Genomic DNA, 19510 nt, shown 5'->3' on the forward strand with positions numbered 1-19510 from the left:
ACTACATGCAAGTGCTTCCAGCGTTTTAGTTTCTTTATCTGTGAGATATCTACCATAATGTTTATGCCATGCAAATAAAAAGCCTGATTTATTATTATACTTCTTGGGGGTTTAAGTGCGAACCATTTTGGTAAATGTGTACTGTTACTATGCAATACAGCAAGACTGACTGCCCAAGCAAAAAGCACCAATACATCTCACATCTAACTTGGACCAAACAGGTCAAGAGGCAAAACCACAGGTGAGCTTTTACCCAAACAGCTTTCATCAAGGCTTTTACCATTCCTTTAGTGAGATTTAGTAAGGTTTGCAAAGACAGAATACTAATTACAGCAACAGTGGCTGTCACTATACAAACAAAGGAAAGGATTGCATGGTTTTCAAATAAAACAACAATCTTCATTGCTGTAGCTGAAGGCTCCCCATGCTAATGCTGGGCATATCCCCAGCCATTCAAGGTAGCAATCGTTCACTCTGATTCCGTTTGTAAGGGAGATGAGAGAGCACATTACCTAACAGTAAGAAAGAAAAAACCTTCAAAAGCAGAAACTTCATCTTCAGTAACTAGGCAAAGGAAGAAGTTTCTCAGCTCCATGAGCATTCAGCATGTCATCTCATGTCAGTGTTCAGTGAGGTGAGCAGAAGACAGTACTAGGACACATTCAGAAGGTTTCACACTTCTGCATTCCTTCCTCAATACTCACTAGAATTACCTGTAAACTTCAAGTCACAAAAGGATTTGGGGAACACACTCTCCTAAATCCAAAAGTATGAGGCCAACACACTAACGCTAATCCCTCCTCTCCATGGGAGCCACCAATGGCAGAGCACAGATCTCTATCACAGGAACCAGCACTATAAAAAAAATATAGAATCGTAATGCTCAGTTTTGTCTTGCTTAAATCTCTTCATGGATCAAGCTCTTAGCTGAAGGCAGTGCTGAGCCACTCCCTATGCCATTTGGTGATCTCTGCTTACATCTCAAGATGGGTATGAAAGCTAGTCAAAAGACAATATTTACATAGTTCACATACTTTTTACTGACACTCCCATAGTATTTTCTATCCTTCAGGACAGAGAGTAAGTCCACCTTATTTAGGTGCTCTTTAAGAACTACTCATTACGTAAAGTAATAAAAGATTTCACATCAGCATTTAATAAAATGCTTTCTTCTGTTGCCAATAGGTGGGAAATCTAGTAAAAATGAGAAATGGTTAATTACAAGGGGTATTAACAGCCAAATCATCCTAAGTCGTCTGAACCATATGCAATTGAGCAATGCTTTTACATTAAACCAGTCCAAAATCAATGTTTCATGAGTTCTCAAAATGTCTAGGATATTCTATTCTATTCTAGATTCTCTAACCAGAGGAATCTGAAGATTTGTTGCAAGTTTCAGACTAAACTTATCTCTGTGCCTGTAATGCATATACACATCACTTTGAAATTAAAATTAAAAAGTAATGAGTACACAGACAGCTGCTACCTCAGCAAAGTCTTTGTCTGCACGCCTTTACAATTGCTGCACACCTAGGCACAAGGTTTGCTCTAGGATCACAGTAGTTGAAAAAGCGCAGAGTTGTTGGATGTTTTCACTCGATCAGCTAGATTCTTGGTTCTGCTCTACATGAACGTGGATGTTAATGGGCCCCTTCATATGCCACCTTTTCTTTTTTCCTTTGTGTTTGGGACATTCCAGAAGCAGTACAGGAGCAAATGGCTTAAGTCACTTCTATATAGAACTACATTAAAACCCGTTAGTCAACTTGAAATTTCTAATGTTTTGTATCACATCACATAGAGGAATTCTCCAAGTATTACGTCACAAGACACACCAAGGAGACTGGCCAGCTTTGAGGTTTTGGGAAAAGGATATCTCTGATTCTCTGAGTCCTCCGTTAGCAGCTTGAGGTCGAGGGTGCAGCTTTGGATTAGCTCATCCAGTTTCTTCTCTTCCTGAGTCAGTTCGGTCACCTCCTTTGCGAGGCCTTGACGCTGTGCCAGCATGCCACCATCTTCTGACAGACTGCAGCCCCTATGGGTAACAAAGGGGGAAGACATTCTTTCAGCATTTGTAAAACTTGACCCCACACTAGGGGAAAGGGAAGAGGCAGGGTTTTGCACTCCAGATCAAGTTCTTAGCCCTTCCTCCCTAAACCTGTCCATAAAGAGTCAAAAAAGAATGCTTTCCAAAAAAAAGCATCTTTTTATCATGACAACACATTTTGGAAACGCCACTAGATGGAAGAATTGAATATTTCTAAGCACTTCCAAAACCTTGTTTCTAGCTACCCTCTAACCACATCCTGAAGACTACCAAGGAAAGCAGTAAGTAGAGATGCATACCCAAAATCTTACTCCACTTGCAGAACCAAATGAGTTAATCCAGTATTCAGACAAAACGCTAATTTCTAATTTCCCTGACAAACACTATTTATACACTGAAAACCTGTCTTAACAGAAAAACAAAGCTATTTCCTGAGGGAAGGCCTTTCGGATGATTGCTTGGAGCTCAGTTCTGGCAAGTGGGAGAAGAAAGACACCACTGCACTGTGACAGTGAAATCAGCCAGCAGGAACAGAAAAGGATAATGAATACTCACATCCACTGAATATTGTTTTTGGATTTTTTCTTAATGAGATGGATGCCTTCCAGTACATTGGTGATATCGTAAATCCTCCTTTTTTGCACCTTGAGGACCTCTGCTGCTCTGTTCAAATCTAAGACCCCATCAGGAGATTGGCTCAGCAACTGAATGAACTTCTTTGTAAGAAGGCCAAGTGATGTATCATACCGAGTCTTTTCTGAAGGAGATTTTGGAGCTTAGAAATAAAGAGAAAAAAAAAAAAAAAATCAGTTTTCCTCATTTTGGTTCTGAAAGCAGCATCCAGAAGTGAGAGGATATAGTTGATTCTATGATTCTATATTACAGTTATTTCTTTCATTTTTACTGAAGAAATCTCTCAAACATCTGCGCTAAGACACAATTTACTACTGGGTATTTATTTGTATTTCAAGATGTACTTTTCCAAAAGCCACAGGTACATGAGCAAATAAAACATTTTTTTTAATGCAAATACTTCCATTAGTCTGGCTTATACATATAGCAATACTTTACTTAGGCTTTCACTATGTGAATTCTTAATAGTATTTTTAGTACATATTTATTCTGGCAGCAATACCAAAAATTCCCCTATGACACTCCTTCATCAGGCTGATAGCCAGCTTTCATCAGGGTTTGATTTTCCCCTCTTGTAAGATAAGTGTTTCACATGCAATTAAGCAGGACTTAGGTGTACTTCAGTGGGTGAACACAATGACAGATTCCATCAGTGCCAGACTCCACAGCTTACAGAAAATTCAAGTGAGTTATTGGAGACTGATATAATTTATAATTATCATTTCCTCATAACCAAACAGTGCTCCAACTGGGCAGAAGTATCCACTTCTTCCAAATTAGAAGCCAACAAAGGGCTTGGATCTTACTAAACAACTTGCTGATTTCATGCACAAATGTAGCATCTATGCACTTAAGAGATGCTCTTTTAAGAGTTTAAACACTTAGAATAATTTCTAATTCTAAGTTTTCAAGGCCTTTGTGTCAAGGGAAATGAGCCAGCCATTATTAGAAGCCTACCTATTAGAAGCTGGTACATCTCAAACCTTTCGTTCGCTTCAAGTATTATGCGGGTTGGATCTCAGGCTATCTGGTGGTCATTTTCATGTTTTCAAGGTTCAGGCTCCACACTCAATTGCATAAATCAGTCAAAAATGAAATCCTAACCTGAAAGCAAACCTTCAGACTACTCTGAAATATTTTGAAGAATAAGACAGCTTTTCAATGAAAAACAAACCTGTTTGCAAAGAGAAACAGCTACTTGTATCTCAGTCTTTGGTAGATTCAGGGCTTGTCTGCATTAGGAAATGGAGGAATATTATTACCACTTAGGTGACCTTGTGAATTTAGAGCATGGTGGTTTCTGTTTGCTTGTTTTTCTTTTGAGTTTGGAAAAGAATAAGAGGATCAGAGTGTTAAGGGCAAGAGGCTACTTGACCCCCATCTAAAATGGCACATGCTCCTCCTGGTTGTGAACCAAGAAATTCTCTGTTCAGACGTATCAACACTGCAGCAGCATCCTGTGCTTCAAATGGTACAGAACTTCTGTAAGGATACATTTAAACTTAAAATGGGCTTCACTTAGCGTAATGAAGTTTAGTTTAATTTAAACAACTGTGGCTGTTTAACTTGTCTGCTTTATGTTTTTATCTTAACTAATTTCACTTTTCCTAATTGCCTCAATATAAACAAGCAGTTTGACTGGAGAGGAGGGACAAGTACTTACCCCTTTCCTCACATCTCTTGCTCTGTCATCACTGCCACTGCTGCCTCAGTCCTCCCTGTTCACCTCCCTCTGCAAACCCAATTCTCCTCCTGAAACCCTCTAAACAAGATGGCAAGGCTGCAACCTGCAACTCTTGTTGCAAGGAACCTACTGCCTGAAGCAATACAGATGTGCAGAAATTAATACTTGCAGCAACTAAGCAGTGGCAGTAATAATCTAGTATTACTGCAGGAAGAGAAGGCAGCTCAAAGCCCACAAAAAGCATTTTGCATACACAGCTATGTCTCTTTACAAATCCCTGCCTGGGGGAAGAAGTCCTGCCAATCAGCTGCTGGAACTTCAGCACAGAAGGAGAAGGCTGGCCTGATTAGCCTTACCTAATAACCATGTGTCTGAACCCACCATTCTACCTTCACTCCTCAGCATCTACCTCTCCTAAGAATCCCCAACTTCACGTCCTTAGCTGAAGAGAAAATCCTGGACAGAGAGGCTGAAGGCTGCCTGGCAGGCAGAACAGACCTAGCAGCCACGAGCTTCTGCAGCCTCTCAGCAGGTCTGCCCCAACCATTGCACACTAACACATTGCCCACTGCCTGGCTATGGAATTGAGTAAGATGTATGCTCATGCATGTGAGGACAGCAATAAACACACTTTTAGCTATGTAATGCAGCCTGTTGTACTGTTTTGCTCTGGTCTCAAGCTAATAAAACAAAACAACCAGTAACATACAGTGTGTTACCAGTTTCCTTACTTTTTGGACTATCTGGACTTCTTGTTGCAGCTCTTCCTTTCCCCTTTGGAGTCTTTAGTCCTTCAGCAAGATACTGGTGGCCACTTTCTCCTAGCTCTAGCCTTCGTTTTGCCTGTTAAAAAGAAAATAGTGTTATTTTTAAATCAATGGATTCTGAAGAAACGTATTTCACTTTATCAAACACAATATTGAGGCTACACGGCAGGCAGAGAGCAGTGAACTTTTCACAGCAGGGTATCAGCACAGGTTCATTCCCCATATTCATTACAATGGAATCTGAATATTTACTGGAATTTTAAGGTAGACTTAAAATAGATAACCCTCAAAGGCTAGGCTGATGGGTGGTTTGTTTGAAAATTCAGCATTTTTTACTAATTTGCAAAGCTGAGTGACAGTTTCATGGTCTGCTTCAGCCTAGTTTGGACCTTTTTAAATACATGAAAGATTTCTAACCTCACTTCAGAGCATTGCAGTTAAGAAAAACAAAGTGAATCTCTCAAGCACATGCATGGATGCACCCAAAAAAGCTATTGCTTTTGAAAAACTCCTTATATACATACAAGTTTGTGCACAGGTAGTGTTATTGCAAGTTATGTTTTAAATTCACCATTTGAAAGGATGGCTTTGAGAGGACCAGTAGCTTCCACTGTTATAAACTTTCCATCAACGAAATAAGAGACATGACATCAAGAGTAACACTGGATGACTGTTCTCCTTCGCTTCTCAGCATTTTTTGTCCTCACTGAAAGCACAAGCACTACATTTATGTCACATAAGCTAGCAGGTTTGCATTAAAGCTGCCTATATAAAAGCAAGGTGAAACAAAAGTAGTATTAGAAAGATGATGCCTGAAAATCAGCTAAATGTTGCATTCAGCTCAAAGGAAAGCTGTGTACATCTTGAATAACAAAAATGAATGAAACTGTTAAACTATGCAACACACAAACTGCAACAAAACACACCACCAATATGAATATTGTTCCTAGGCAGAAATACAATCTGCTATCTTTGGAAACAATTCTATACCCTGCCATGCTGCTCAGGTTACTGAAATAAAAACTGGGGATATTTGTTATCCTGACAATAGAAAGAACACTACCAGGGCTGACAAAGGAAAACTAAGAAAAAAAGTTTTACATCTAATGAAGTTTAGTCAAATAACTGTCTTGGAAGAATGCTGTTTATTTCATTAGGTAGACTAATTCAGAGTACTTTATTTGCTTGCTCTTTAGGCTTGCCCCAAAAGGGTGGGTCATATTCTGTTCCACCATATTCAACTCTGCTGTGGAGCTGTAGACAGGTATTTCTGTATTTACAGATTTAGCTTGTGTGTTTTATTTTGGGTCTGTGATCAACAGAAGGCTCTAAAATTAATGTATATTCATTTATTTATAGTGGACAACTGACATCTTTGTATTGGACTCCATTTGCAAACCTCAAACTTATTAAAAGCCAAGTTAAAGCACATGAAAACATAAACCCCACAGTGTAACAGCAAGCACAGAGTGCTCAAGCCATTCTTTATATTTTGTGTGAAGGGGCAAGGCACTAATTCATCAGTGACAGGGCAGAACTGAACTAACTGCATCCTTCTAACCAACACAGGTACTGCACTCCCAGCAGCCCATGGGAGGCAGATTCTAATAGCTTAAAACAGGGCTGCTCCTCTCCCTGAGACATTGTCTCTGTAATCCAAGGACACAGATTTTAAAAAGGTCAACTGTTAACAAAAGCATCCAGCTAATATGTTTAGCCAACGTAATTGGATTAAATTAAGATTACAGCTATTCCACAGGGAGAAATACATTTCACACTTTTTTAAGCAAGTGTTTTTCCACCCTGAGAACTATCCTAGAAAAGGAAGGAGGGGTGAAAAGGGAACAGTTCAGGGCGTGGGAAGACTAGGCCAAAGGGATACAATTAAAGATAAAAGAGAATCTCAAAACCAGGTGTGAGAAGGAGGGGAAATGCTAAAGACTTAAATCCAGAGATTTGCAGCAGCTCTCTCCATCAGATGAGAAATTTAGTTTTGGACTACGCATCAAAACTTCTTGTCTCAACTTGTTAGTGAGACACAACCAACGGTATTTTGCCCCTATTTTTGTGGTTAAACACAACTTTCTCCTGTGAACTTCAAATAATCAGGTTTGGTAGTGTAAGACCATAAACAGCATCCTTTGGCTGTGCATAGCAGCACAAGCCTGTGTGTGCTGGAAGATGTTACAAACAACACACTCCTATTGGTCTCGCCAGCATATTGTACCTATGAGCAGCACAGGACTATTGACTGGCACCTGGAAAAATAACACATGATAGAGCTAAAGGTAGTTATTTTGTAGGACACAAAGCATATGGAAAGCCTGAGAGAGATCAGAGCGAGGTATTTTAGAAGAGTTTAAAAGAGCTTGGTGAAGTCACCAAGAGGCAATTTTAGCAAACCCTGGGGAATGTTTAATTTCTGGCCAGATGTTACACGTCACTTGGCAAGTGCTCTCTTCCCCTTCCTGTTTTACAAACTTCATAACTGATAAGATGCAGGACTGAAGTGGAATATTCTCTCAAATACTTCTTCCTTGGCAAAAGGTTTTCTAGTGTCTTTTCCTTTGCATTAGAAATCCTGGGTAACTCCCAGAAGTGTCTCTCTCCCAGATCTCCAAAATTACTCACGGTGCTTCCTGACATCAGACTTCCCTTCAGAAATCTCAAGATCTGTGTTCAGCAATCATCAGAATCAGTGACCCTTAAAAAAAATAATCTTGGTTTGCATAACTTACTTCTGCTACTCTATACTCACTGTTTGCACTATTTGTACAAATTTGTATTGTTTACAAACTTAGTTGCATTGTTTCAGCAATCACAGCATGCAGAATCTCCTCAGTACATGGGACCTGCTAAGACACAGAAAGTCAAAGGACACCAGCACAAAGCTTCCCAGCAACCGGGGAAGATGGGAAGCATAGGGAGCAAGAACTTCTCAGTGACATGAAACTTGAGTGCAATAAATGGAAGATAGATTCCTCAAGGGGATTGTGAAAGGAACACAAAATACATGCAGAACTGGACAAGTAAAGCCACAAATACATACATCCAGTAAGAAACATAGAAGTAACAGGAAAGCATTCCATTGAGGTAAACCAGGCGCCTACCTAACCCCTTGCTGGAGACAAAAAATGTGGCATCAACTGTTTTGACCCAATTTTCTCTTCCAAAACTATGAGCAATTCCTGACATAGATACAACTACAGATTCATTGTTCAGTGCAGATCACTAAAACCAGGTGGCACCTCGACTCTGATGTTGTTACGACCTTTAAGCTTTTTAGCTTCAATCCTTTTTATTAAAAAGGATAAAAATAAAAAAAGGAAAAAAAAAAAAGAAGAAACGAACACAGCTACCACAATTAACAGCAGAGGCAAACCCACAAAAATGCCTTCATAAGAATACTTGTCTCCGTAGGAAAATAGTTTAAAAACTCCTAGGATAAGCTAAGTATTTTCAAGTAGGAGGGACCTGATGCAATTCACTTTACAATACTCAGTCTCAGGGATTATTAAGTTTTAAGAAGAGGTTGGAGGCAGGTACGCTTTTGGAAAACTAGGGAAAGAGCTGATGTGTTTTTCATGAATTGGAAATAGGGATGGAAAAGATGCAAATTAGAAATTACAGCCTATTCCCCTTAATGGGCTGCTTTCACTTCACTGCTACAGGGGCCTAAGAGGTCACTGCTACCACCTCTTCTACACCCTGCCCTGCATCCCTGCACTCTCCCTGCTCCCCTGGTGTGGGCAGCACCAGACTGATGGTCTGCATCAGACCAGCCACGGAGCTGGATCAAGAGGTCACAACCAGCACAAACCTAGTCTTCCAAAACAGGAGTGAGTTTTCTGCAGGATTATCCCTTGTGGTTGACTTCTATGCACAAAGAGCTACTGAGTGGGAGCCATGGGGCATCCCTCACGTTCCTAGGGGCATCTGCTCGGTGTTCAAGTGACTCTGCCTCCCTGTCACACAGCAATCAACTTCAGTTGTTGGGGAAAGAAACTGACACCAATTAAATAGGAAAAACAAAGGTCAGTGTTACCTTCTAAGAGCTTAAAAGATAGCACAGTGCTAAGTATTAAAGTAATAGCCAGCATGGGGTTTGGTTGAGATAGTAGAGAGGGAAGTGCTGTGGTGAGGACAGCCAGCACCAGTTTCTGAGGACTGCACCATGTCACACCAAAGCTTCATTTTCTACAAGCCTTATATTTCCAGGTTTGAGGAAAGAAGCAGCAAGACATCCTCTAATTCTTTCCACTGATAAAATCATTGAGCAGAACTTTGCCAAACTATGTGCACTGAAATTTTTCCTGCTAGATGTCTCTCTCAGCTTTATTACTGGACGCGAGACAATTGCACTGTTCACAAGAGACAGACCTAAGAAAAACTACATTATCTGTGCTACCTTCTGAAAACCCCTTGTCTGAAATATTCCTGCACCCATTATGCTTTAGCAGGCATGCAAAACTTGACAGAAGGATCATCTGAGTTCGACATATTCTATTCCCTGAAAATCCCAAATTTAAAAACCCTTGGAAAAGCTCAGTCAGTACATTTTCATTATTAACATTAAGAGCCAAATTCCATTTCTAACTGCAAGCACCACAGCTCTTGGGCCTGCCCAGGCTATGCATATGCCATCTCCTGGAAGGTCTGAGACAGATGCAAGTCCCTTATTCCCCTAGCAGGCATTCAGGGTATATTAGAGCAGTAGCACTCTGATTTAAATACAAAGGGACAAAAGTTTAACTTGGAATGAGAGCAAAAGTAACCTGGGACAAAGCCTGCTTAGATGGCAACGGAAGATAAAATAACTTATTCCAAAAAGAAACCGGGATGAGGAGCTGGAAAGAAACTGCAGTTTAAGGTTGACTGGGCAGGAAAAACAGGAAGATTGGAAATAAGCAAGCATAGCAAGGAGTAAATTGTGTGTATTAAGTGATAGCTAAGAGTGAACTAAGCAGCAAGCCAAAAAAATGTGCCTTAGCGCTCAGCTGTGTTTCCATCTGTGTCTCAGGGCATGGACTATGCTGAGCAAGTTAAGCTAGGGCAGATGACTAAGCCTGGCATAGTCTCTAGAAGATATTACAATTGCTAGGGGCAGATAAAATAGCAGCTTTTCTGTATGTCACCATAATGCTGATACTACTGGGGAGGGGATGCAAAACTATCCGGGGAACACAGATAAATTTTGACCGCAGCAAGGAAGCTGTAGCACAGACACTTTACCAATCCCCATACACTTTCCATAGGCTTTCTTCCACATCTTCAAAATTAAACAGTCACTTAAAACTACACTTTAAAAGCTGAGGTTCCGAGGCAGGAAAGCTGTTCCAGAGGTCAGGAGGTACAGAGAAGAAAGCAAACATCTTATGTGAAAGGGTAAATTAAGCTGGAGCTTGATAAGGAAGGAACACAAGAGAAGCAGCAAGGAAAGACACCTTGGGGTGAATGCACAGAAATATTCATATGCTCAGGAGTTGCAGGCTTCTTATTTTGCCCAAATGATCAACTCTGGTACATGGAGAGCTCCAAGTACCTACCAGAGGGCTGCACCCAGTGGAGGGCATGGCAAACACTACAGCTACCACCAGGAGAGGCTGAAAAATGGGGAGAGGTGCCGAGAAGAGAGGTAAGGAGCTCTCAGCAAGGAAGGGGCTGAGCTCTGCAGGTGAGCTTACAAGTGACGAAACACCTGAAGTCAGAAAAAAGATGCAAGGGGACCACCAGAGTCCCTGCCTTTGGACTCCTAGTGACAACTCCTCATTTCATACCTATTTCTGTCAAGCAGTGAGGAGATTAGCTTGCAGTTCAAATTCCTGGAAGGGAGAGGGGTGTCAGTTTTCCATGAAGAAATATTTACCCCAATCTACACACAGATACCAGTATTTTGTACCATTGTACCCTTGGTTTCAGTAGTTAATTCCAACAGTATAAAACCATTGAAAGGGAATTTAAGAAAAAAACAGTGAGATAAAGAAATAGCTGGGAACTAAACTACTTGCACATAAAAGAAAACAAACTATATCCTTACAAGGGGAGTTCTAAAAGTCCTCTCAACTCATCCCAAAAATATTACTTCTCTTTTCCAAAGCCTGCATTCCCATACTACCCTACAGAGGGGAATGGCACACTTCAATGAAAACATGACCTCAAAATTAAGTTTTACACGTAACCCATTCATTAGATTGGGGTAAAAGCATATAAAAAAACCCCCACAGAAATAGTGCCTTGAAAATTGAAGACATGGTAAAACCAACACAGGGAAGAACAGGAGTCTGAAATATCAGTACTTATTAATCAGGATTATTACTTGAGTGACAAGCAGCTGGTATTTAAAGTAACATTTAAGGATGCATTTTAAAGCAAATGACAAAACAGCTAACAGAAATCAATCTACTCCAACACAAAAGCCCCACATTTTCTTCTCAGAAAATGGCAACTGTATTAAAAAGAGGACAAAAAGATCCTTTCCACTATACCAATTTGTGTTTCCTAAACCATCATCTTATTTTTCAGCTTTTCAGGTATCAGCTTATTATAGTTTTGACAGAGGGCAATTCTTCTCTAGCTCCTATATTGAAATTATTCATTCAGCTACAGTAAAGTTGTTTGGCTTTAATGTAGATCATATTAGAAGAAAATCCCCTTTGAATGTCTTAATCAGGTTTATAATTCAACACAAGGCACCTCACAATTACCAAATTGAACTAAATTCTGATCGTCTGCAGCCCCTCCTCATTAGGTTTTTGACCCTGAAAGCCAAAGGCTGACTGTTATTCTGGTGAAGCTCTTTCAAGGCCTAATTAAACCGTACTATTTCCATTGGTTTTCCGTTTTCACAATTCCCTCAGAAGCATCAGGAGTGTCAAGGAAGCCATGAACCGTAAGTACTTAAATATCAAACCACAAGACTTATATTTGGCTCAAAAAAAAAAAAAAAAAAAAAAAAAGTTAAAATGTGGATGGCCAAGCTGCAGTGGGAGATTCTTGTTTGAAAGCAGGACCCAAACAGAGAAACCTGGCAATGGCTTTCGCTTCCCAGGTTGAATATGCTGAAAGCAGCAATGCAAGCGTCAGGAGTGCCTCCCAGTTGTTACTGCAGAACATCACACAATGTTTCAGTAGTTAATTCTGACGGTATAAAACCACTGAAAGGGGATTTAAGAAAAGAACAGGGAGATAAAGAAATAGCTGGGAATTAAACTACTTGTTGTAAAAGAAAATAAACTTTTCTAACACCCACTGAAAGGAATACATTATCTTTCAGGTATGCTCAACTGTTAGAGCATGGATAGCTAGCTCCTGTGTTAGTTGCACTGTGCACTGACGCCCTTCACCTCACCCCAGCGTGGCAATTCACACTTCTCTCACCTTGGTCCTGTCCGAACAGAAGAACATGTTTATCTGCTTTTAAATGAAACACAGTGACGTGAACAGATCCCAGCAAGCAGCGTAACGTAGCAATGAAAAATGGTGGTTTCTTCTTAGACCTATGGCAGATCATTTTTACTGAAGGAGGATTATAATCTCACGGTACTAACTGCCTTTCATTTTTATTCAGATAACTTGTGGGGAGCTGACCTGCCAGAAGGTCAGAGTATCCTAGAGCCACCACTGTTAGCATAACTCAGCCACTGAAGTAAGTGCACAACCTGTTTGATATTATCCCATTTTCTGCTCATCACTCTACTCACATACCATGGGATCAGCCTACACCCCATCAGGCTTGCTCTTGGTCTAGCGGCCACTGCTAAAATGTGCAGCTTGTGTTGTTCTCCTGCACTGGTGCAGTACTTCATATTTTCTTTGCAATAGAAGAGGAAAGACATTACAATGGTTGTGCAAGAATTAAACCAAAGCATAAGCAAATTTTCAGGCCTCAAACCAACAGAATTACACCTATGCTGCATAGGAAATGAATCACCCTAGATTCTTCTATTGCAATTTTTTCCACCAGATATGAAACAATTGCTTCTTACTGGAAGCAATGCCTTTGCACTGTACTAAGCTTTGAAGGCTCCAGTTACCGCTTCATGTTGAAATATGAATAGTTATTTTCAGGAAACTGCGCCCAGTTTTCATCTCAACTGCTAAACTGCCTCAGGTGAGGACCATGCCACATATGTCCCAGTGCAGCCCTGAAAACAGCTCCCATGCCACAGCCACTCCCCATCGCAGTGGCTGCTGGAGGCTGAGCTGCATCTGCCTGGTTAAGGTGGAAGCTATGGAGACAAAACTTCCACAAAATGCACTGACGAGCAGTCAGGACTCGCACCTGGAAGCAATAGACAGACAAGCCAGAAGCGGGGCAGGGGATCCGCTCTGCAAGTTTTTGGGGTGGCTGGGTGTAGCTGGACAGTTTCCCTCCCATTCCCTGGGAAGCATGGCCATGACCATGGTGGCAAAGCTAGCCCTGCCACCAACAGGCTTTAATGCCAGCCTGGTCCTACAAACCAATGTCAAAGTTACTGGCCATTGTCCTACACTCGTTCCCAAAGATACCCCTTCAGCAGGGTGGGTGCCTCCACAGCAGAGCAAACCTTGGGGGTTTTCAGTTGCATTTCATGTCAGGGATGTCTCACCACAGACATCCTTTGAAGAAAACAAGGCTGTCCTAAAACAGGTCTGACACTGAACTTTCAAACTGATGGCAAGCAGGCAGGGTGGGGGAGGAAGGACAAGATGACAGACTGGCTAAGAGATTTCTTGATGCAATTTCTTTGTATTGCATCTCTATGTAACACACCAACACAGGTTTACTTTTAACATTACCCATCAAGATCAAAGGAAAGCAAATAAGAAAGTGATAGTTTGAATTCACACTGTTTATGATAGGGCACAACCTCTCCATTTGGCTGCAGAGCTGCTTGCAGTGTTTCATGCCTTCAGGAGACTTCCAGCCTCTGGACTAGTGAGGCTAAAATTGATCTGGAGCAAGGGAAATAAGTCTCCCATATAATTTTAAGGCTGGTCCCAAGGAAAAGCCATCAAAAAGCAGTCAGTCACAAAATATTTCCTAGAGATTATTTTGTCTTTTGGATTTAAGGGCTATTTTTAAAAAAGTACTCTTTAAAAAACAAGTCATTAACTTCAAAATAAATTTGTGATCATATTAGTTCCACTCAGTGGCTTCCACTCTATGTATAGAAATTAGCACAGCTACTTAAAAAGGAAAAACTTTCAAGTGCTGGAAGCTGTCTGCCAAATTGTCTACTAAACAAACAAGCATTGGAAGGGAGCTGGAGAATAGGATAGGTTGAACTTCCTTGGAGGAAATTCCAGTAAATGCCATAAAGTAACAGATACACCAGTTAAAATCTGAAAAGAGTAGTACACGGGTATATACAGCAACAGAAGAATTAGGAGAAGAGTTACTCCTTACTTGGCAGCGCATGTAGAATACAGTCAAGCTCTCTAGGAAGATGTAATTAATCAGACTTGATACAAGTGAAGTGAAAAGGGAGGAGGAGGAACACTTGCAAAGCCATGCCAGTGTTATCTCAGTGTAGGTGCACTGTAATGATGCAAGACTGGGCTTGTAACCCAAAGTCTGCTCAATAAATTGCCAGCCTAAACGCCAGCATCTCAATCTTTGTTTTCCTTGGATACAGGCACCTACAAGAAAGGACAGCATGTGTGGAATTACCCCAATGGAGTTTCTGGAGTGCAAGTTTTCTTGTCCGCACAGGTCTGTGGTTCAAGATTTCTCACTCTGGCACATCAAACCTTCCTGGACTCCATGCAAAAATACCTGTGCTGACTTACACCAGTGCAGTGCCAAGGGACTGACAGGTGACTCATGGGAACCAACTTACTTGTACATTCTTTCAAAACTGAGTGACAAAGATCAATATGCAAACACTTCAGAAACTACAGCAGAGAGCTACAAACCAGATGGCAGTAACTTTTAAACACTAAGGCACACATGAGCATTAGTCTTGGGTATTCATGACCCCAAAGGAGGGGAATCCCTTCTTAACAAAAGTTGACACCAATCTTGACTCCATATTTTTAATTCACTGCCTAAGGCACAATGGTTCTTACATCTAACTACTTGTTCAATTACCGCAATTAGTTATGAGAGAAGTCAGATCTGAAGTAGTAAAGCCTTTTATTTTGAAGTACTTCCTTAACCTAGTTCCATACATGTATAAAACATGGAGCTGGATTCCCCCAAAGTAATAAATGTACTTTGGATCCATTTAGGGTGATAAAAATATAAATTCCAAAGGACACTGAAAGTTGACAAAAAGCTATCAGGAGACAACCAGACCCTGAGGAGATAAAATGACTTGCATTTAAAGAGTCGGATAATGAGAAATAACATAGGAGCCTAAGCATTTACTGTAATACAAGATAGTTCTGTACATTATGTAAACTGTGGGTGTTTTAGTTCACTGTAAGGAAGTCCCAACATTGTCCAGACTAACCTCGAGAAGTTACTTTTGCCCTACAAATAACTGTAATGCTGACGTCGCACAAGGTATTCAATTTATCAGTAAGAAGTTAATTAGGTTCAGTTTTGAAAATGAAATTACCAGTATCACATAAAAAAATGCTCAAGTAACCTTGAAGAAGTTAATACAATAACCTCATCCACATACCAAACCTCAGAGTAACGAAAATAAGTGACAAGTGCCCAAGAAACAGGAAACATGGTTTACAGATCCAAAAGCAACTATTCCTAGAAGCAGACAGAAAGAAGGCTCCAAATCAGCAGAAAGTCACAAATACATTAAAGCATGGAAGGAAAGAGTGAGGGAGAGAATCACAGATAGCAGGGCCCTAGAAACTCCAGTTGTAACTGGCAGCCCCCTTCATCCTAGATCAGGAGACAGTACTGACATCTTTACAGTACTAGCAACTTCACAGCATGTTTGACTACAAACTGAACTTGATTTTGACCTAGCCTGGGTTGCTAAACTCTAGATTTCCTCCTTCCCCACATCAAGGTAGGCAGCTGTTGCATATCCTCTTACAGCACCGGTCAGTTTGCCAGCAGGCAGCTTACGTGACTGAAACGGCACAAAGACAGCAGAGTTCCTAATGTTTTAAATTCTATGTATCACAAAGAACAACTAATTCACCGAGCTCTCGCTGTGGTGCACATCCTACCTCAGCAGTATTTTACCACTCCATCAGCCACACCAAGGAGCAGAACAACCTGGGAGTGCTGACAAAATGAAGATAAATTATTTGGTTCAAATAGCAAGTTTTACTCATTCCTAGTGACAGAGAGGGAATAAAACCAAGACAATAACAATTCATGCAAAAAGTGATTGAGTGTTGGTAGCCTAAATTTTCTTTTTCACATCTGGGTAAATTCTGCCATACCATGGATGGGTCAATCTAAAAACCTGATATGATAGCCTCATTTACAAGACAGCACCTGAAACAGATGTGTCATCACAGCAAATAAATTCATAGGCGAAAACTAGTCAAAGTTGCTGTTCTTTCTCAGATTATGAAGTGTATTTTTTCAAATTACCCCTTTTGGCTCTGGTGAAGCAGAATATCTCAGGTCATAGAGTCAAGCAAGGACTTGACTATCAAAATTAACCCACACCAGATGCAATCTGTATATTCTATTTTGTCTTCTTCACTATGTATTCCCTGAAATAAATACCTCAAGATTACTTCTCCAGAAAAATTAACACAGCCTTTAAGTCTCAATTTTTAAAATTAAATTAATTTCATTTTTTAACTTGCTCTTTGATCAAAGGAAAGAACCCAACTTTCTAGTATGACCTCCTATGTATCATTGTCACTGACCGCTAGATTTCCAGTAGTTTCTATGCCATTAAAAACATTGAGCTATCTTAAAGCCCAGTACAGGAAGAGATTGCCATGCAGTTTTACAATCTCCTTTATGAGAAAGGTCAATGAGCAAGCCCCTGTAAGAAAGGACCATAAACACAGTTGCTCCCACCAAAAAGCAGGCAGCTGGACTTGCTGACCTCAAGGCTGTTCAGAGCTGAAATTACAGATCATAACTCTGCAGAGAAGTCAGAGAATAAAACATTCATCCTGTCAAAACTCAAAGGTATCATACTCATGATTATTTTCCTCTCAAAAAAAAAAAAAGTCTAATTTCTATCTTCAGTTTGCATTGTTCCAGTTTTCAACATTAAGTTCTCGATATGCTTAAGTTCAACAATTTAAGATGTCCTTTAAGACCAGAATCATCTCACAGAGTGGCTGAGATGGGAAAGGACCTCTGTAGATCATCTAAGTCCACCTCACACTGCTGAAAGTGGAGGCAGGATGCTCAGAGCAGGGTTTTCCATATCTTCAATGAGATATGGAAGCTTAAGAGACCTATTCCAGCATTTGGTCACCCTCACTGTAAAAAATCTTCTGTTTAAAAGGATTGTCTTGCATTTCAATTTGTTCCCATTGCCTTTGTCCTGTCACTGGCCACCACTGAGATGACCATGCTTCCATTTTCTTCACTCCCTCTCATCAGGTGTTTATACACATTCTTGTCTCCAGGCTCTAGAATCACAGCTTTTTCAGCCTCTCCTTGCATATCAAGTGCTCTGAGGCGTCAACCTTAACTTCACAGCCCTTCACCGAATATGCTCCAGTATGTCCATATCTCTCCTGTACTGGGAAGACTGGACCCAGCACACCAGATGTCTCACCATGGCTGAGCAGAGGGGATTAATCATCTCCCTCAACCTACTGACAATGCAATGCCTAAAGCACTGGGAATTCATCAGTGGTCTTTGCTCTAAGAGCGCATTGCTGGCCCACCAGGACCCCCAAGGTTTTTTTTCCTGCAGAGCTGCTTTCCAGCAGATTTGCCCCATCCCAGTGCTTAGAGTTATTCCCTTTGCTGAACTTCACGAGATTCCTGTCAGCCCATATCTTCAGCCTGTAAAGGTCCCTCTGGATGGCAGCACAATCATCAGCTATATCAAACAACCCTTCCAAATCTTTATCTGGTGCATCAGACAAGTCATCCCTTAAGCAATATTCTGCTTATGAAATTAAGTAAGTTGCACTGTAGGGTATTTCCTTCAGACCTTCAATTTTTGTTGCCTTATTTAACATCATCTTCTATTCTCAAATTTTCCCCTTACAAGTACTAGCACTGAACTATGTTATTTTAAGTATCAGCTGTGCCAAAGCTGTTCACTGAGGCAAAAGTATCCCTTCTCCTGTTCCTTATTTTTTTTTTTACATGCCAGGATGCAAGCCTCAGTGCCATCGCTCCTGGGCATTGCTCTGGAAGCTGGTGTGCAGTTGCTTGTCCACTACAGACTTCTGAAAAGTCCTGCTTTCCAGGATACAGGCTCTCTTTCATAAGGCATAGCTTGCATTCCCTGTTCTCTGGCATACAACTTTGCCTTTCGCTGTATTAAAGCCACAGTGTGTTTGAATGTGCCTATAGAGCCAGTTGTGAGAGCTCCACTATCATTTACTATTCTGCTAGCAATTACTATCAGCAACAGGTTTTTTTGTTTACTTCTGGGACAATAATGAAAGCACTCCTTAGTATTGGGATTAGTGCAAATACTGAAACTAAAAGGACCCTTTTCCTGTCACTTAGCCAATTTTTAATCCAATGCCATACTGGCAGTTGCTTTTTTTCTTTTTTTAATCAAAATGCTTTATAAAATTAAACATATTTTCTATCAGCCTCATTCACATGTCAGACAGCTACATCTTTGTTATCTTTTAGCTTTTGGTTGGCAGGAGGAAAGGCAGGAAAAGAAGTTCACTGAGTTCCCAAGTTTTAGGGAAGTTTTATGGATGCCAGAAGGAGACTGTAAGGGCAGAGCACTAGCAGAAACGTGAAAGAGACAACACCTAGTGTGAAAGCAGAGACTCAATTTTCTATTCATGAGCTTTAGTTTCTACTCATTACAGCCTAAAGTTCAGAGAAAGACCATTTGGCTTCTTGCACTGCTGCCTTCCCCCTCTTAACCTTTCTGCTACCTGCCTTGCTGTAAAACCATGCAGTTATTAGAACTATCCCATAGTCAGTGGACAGCTAAATGGGATTTTCCAGAAGCCTGGAGAAGTCTTCCATTGGAATCTAGCACTAAAATATCACCTATTAAAGGCTGCACTAAAAATTCCTTTCTTTAAATAGATTCCAGGCTCCTGGGCTCTTTCACAAATGTACCTTAATCTGTTCAGAAGATAAATGACCATATGATTTAATTGTGCCTTCTTCACAAAACCCATAACTTTGTCTCTTATGATTGGCACACCTTGATCCTTTTCATTTTCAAATGCAGCCCCACTTATGAGTCATCTTTCCCTCTTCTCACACATACTTTTCAGTCTCTCCTTTTCATCCTTTTCCTCTTGTTTTAGTACAAGACTATAGGTAGGACAAACTAAAATAGCAGGTTTCACAAC

The 19510-nt window shown here is 40.6% G+C and overlaps 1 protein-coding gene across 3 annotated transcripts in view; it reads right to left on the reverse strand.

The window, feature by feature from the left end:
• Nucleotides 1-19510, reverse strand: part of E2F3 (E2F transcription factor 3) — a 43320-nt gene that overhangs the window by 6935 nt on the left and 16875 nt on the right. For all 3 annotated transcript variants that reach the window (XM_065667225.1, XM_065667224.1, XM_065667226.1), the window contains exons 2-4: nucleotides 5096-5207; nucleotides 2603-2822; nucleotides 1875-2035 (exon numbers count right to left, since the gene is read on the reverse strand). In XM_065667225.1, coding sequence (XP_065523297.1) covers nucleotides 1875-2035; nucleotides 2603-2822; nucleotides 5096-5207 — 493 coding nt within the window. The remainder of the gene's footprint in view (nucleotides 1-1874; nucleotides 2036-2602; nucleotides 2823-5095; nucleotides 5208-19510) is intronic.

The sequence above is a fragment of the Lathamus discolor genome, chromosome 2 (genome assembly GCF_037157495.1).
Source record: "Lathamus discolor isolate bLatDis1 chromosome 2, bLatDis1.hap1, whole genome shotgun sequence".
In the NCBI taxonomy this organism is placed as follows: Eukaryota; Metazoa; Chordata; class Aves; order Psittaciformes; family Psittacidae; genus Lathamus; species Lathamus discolor.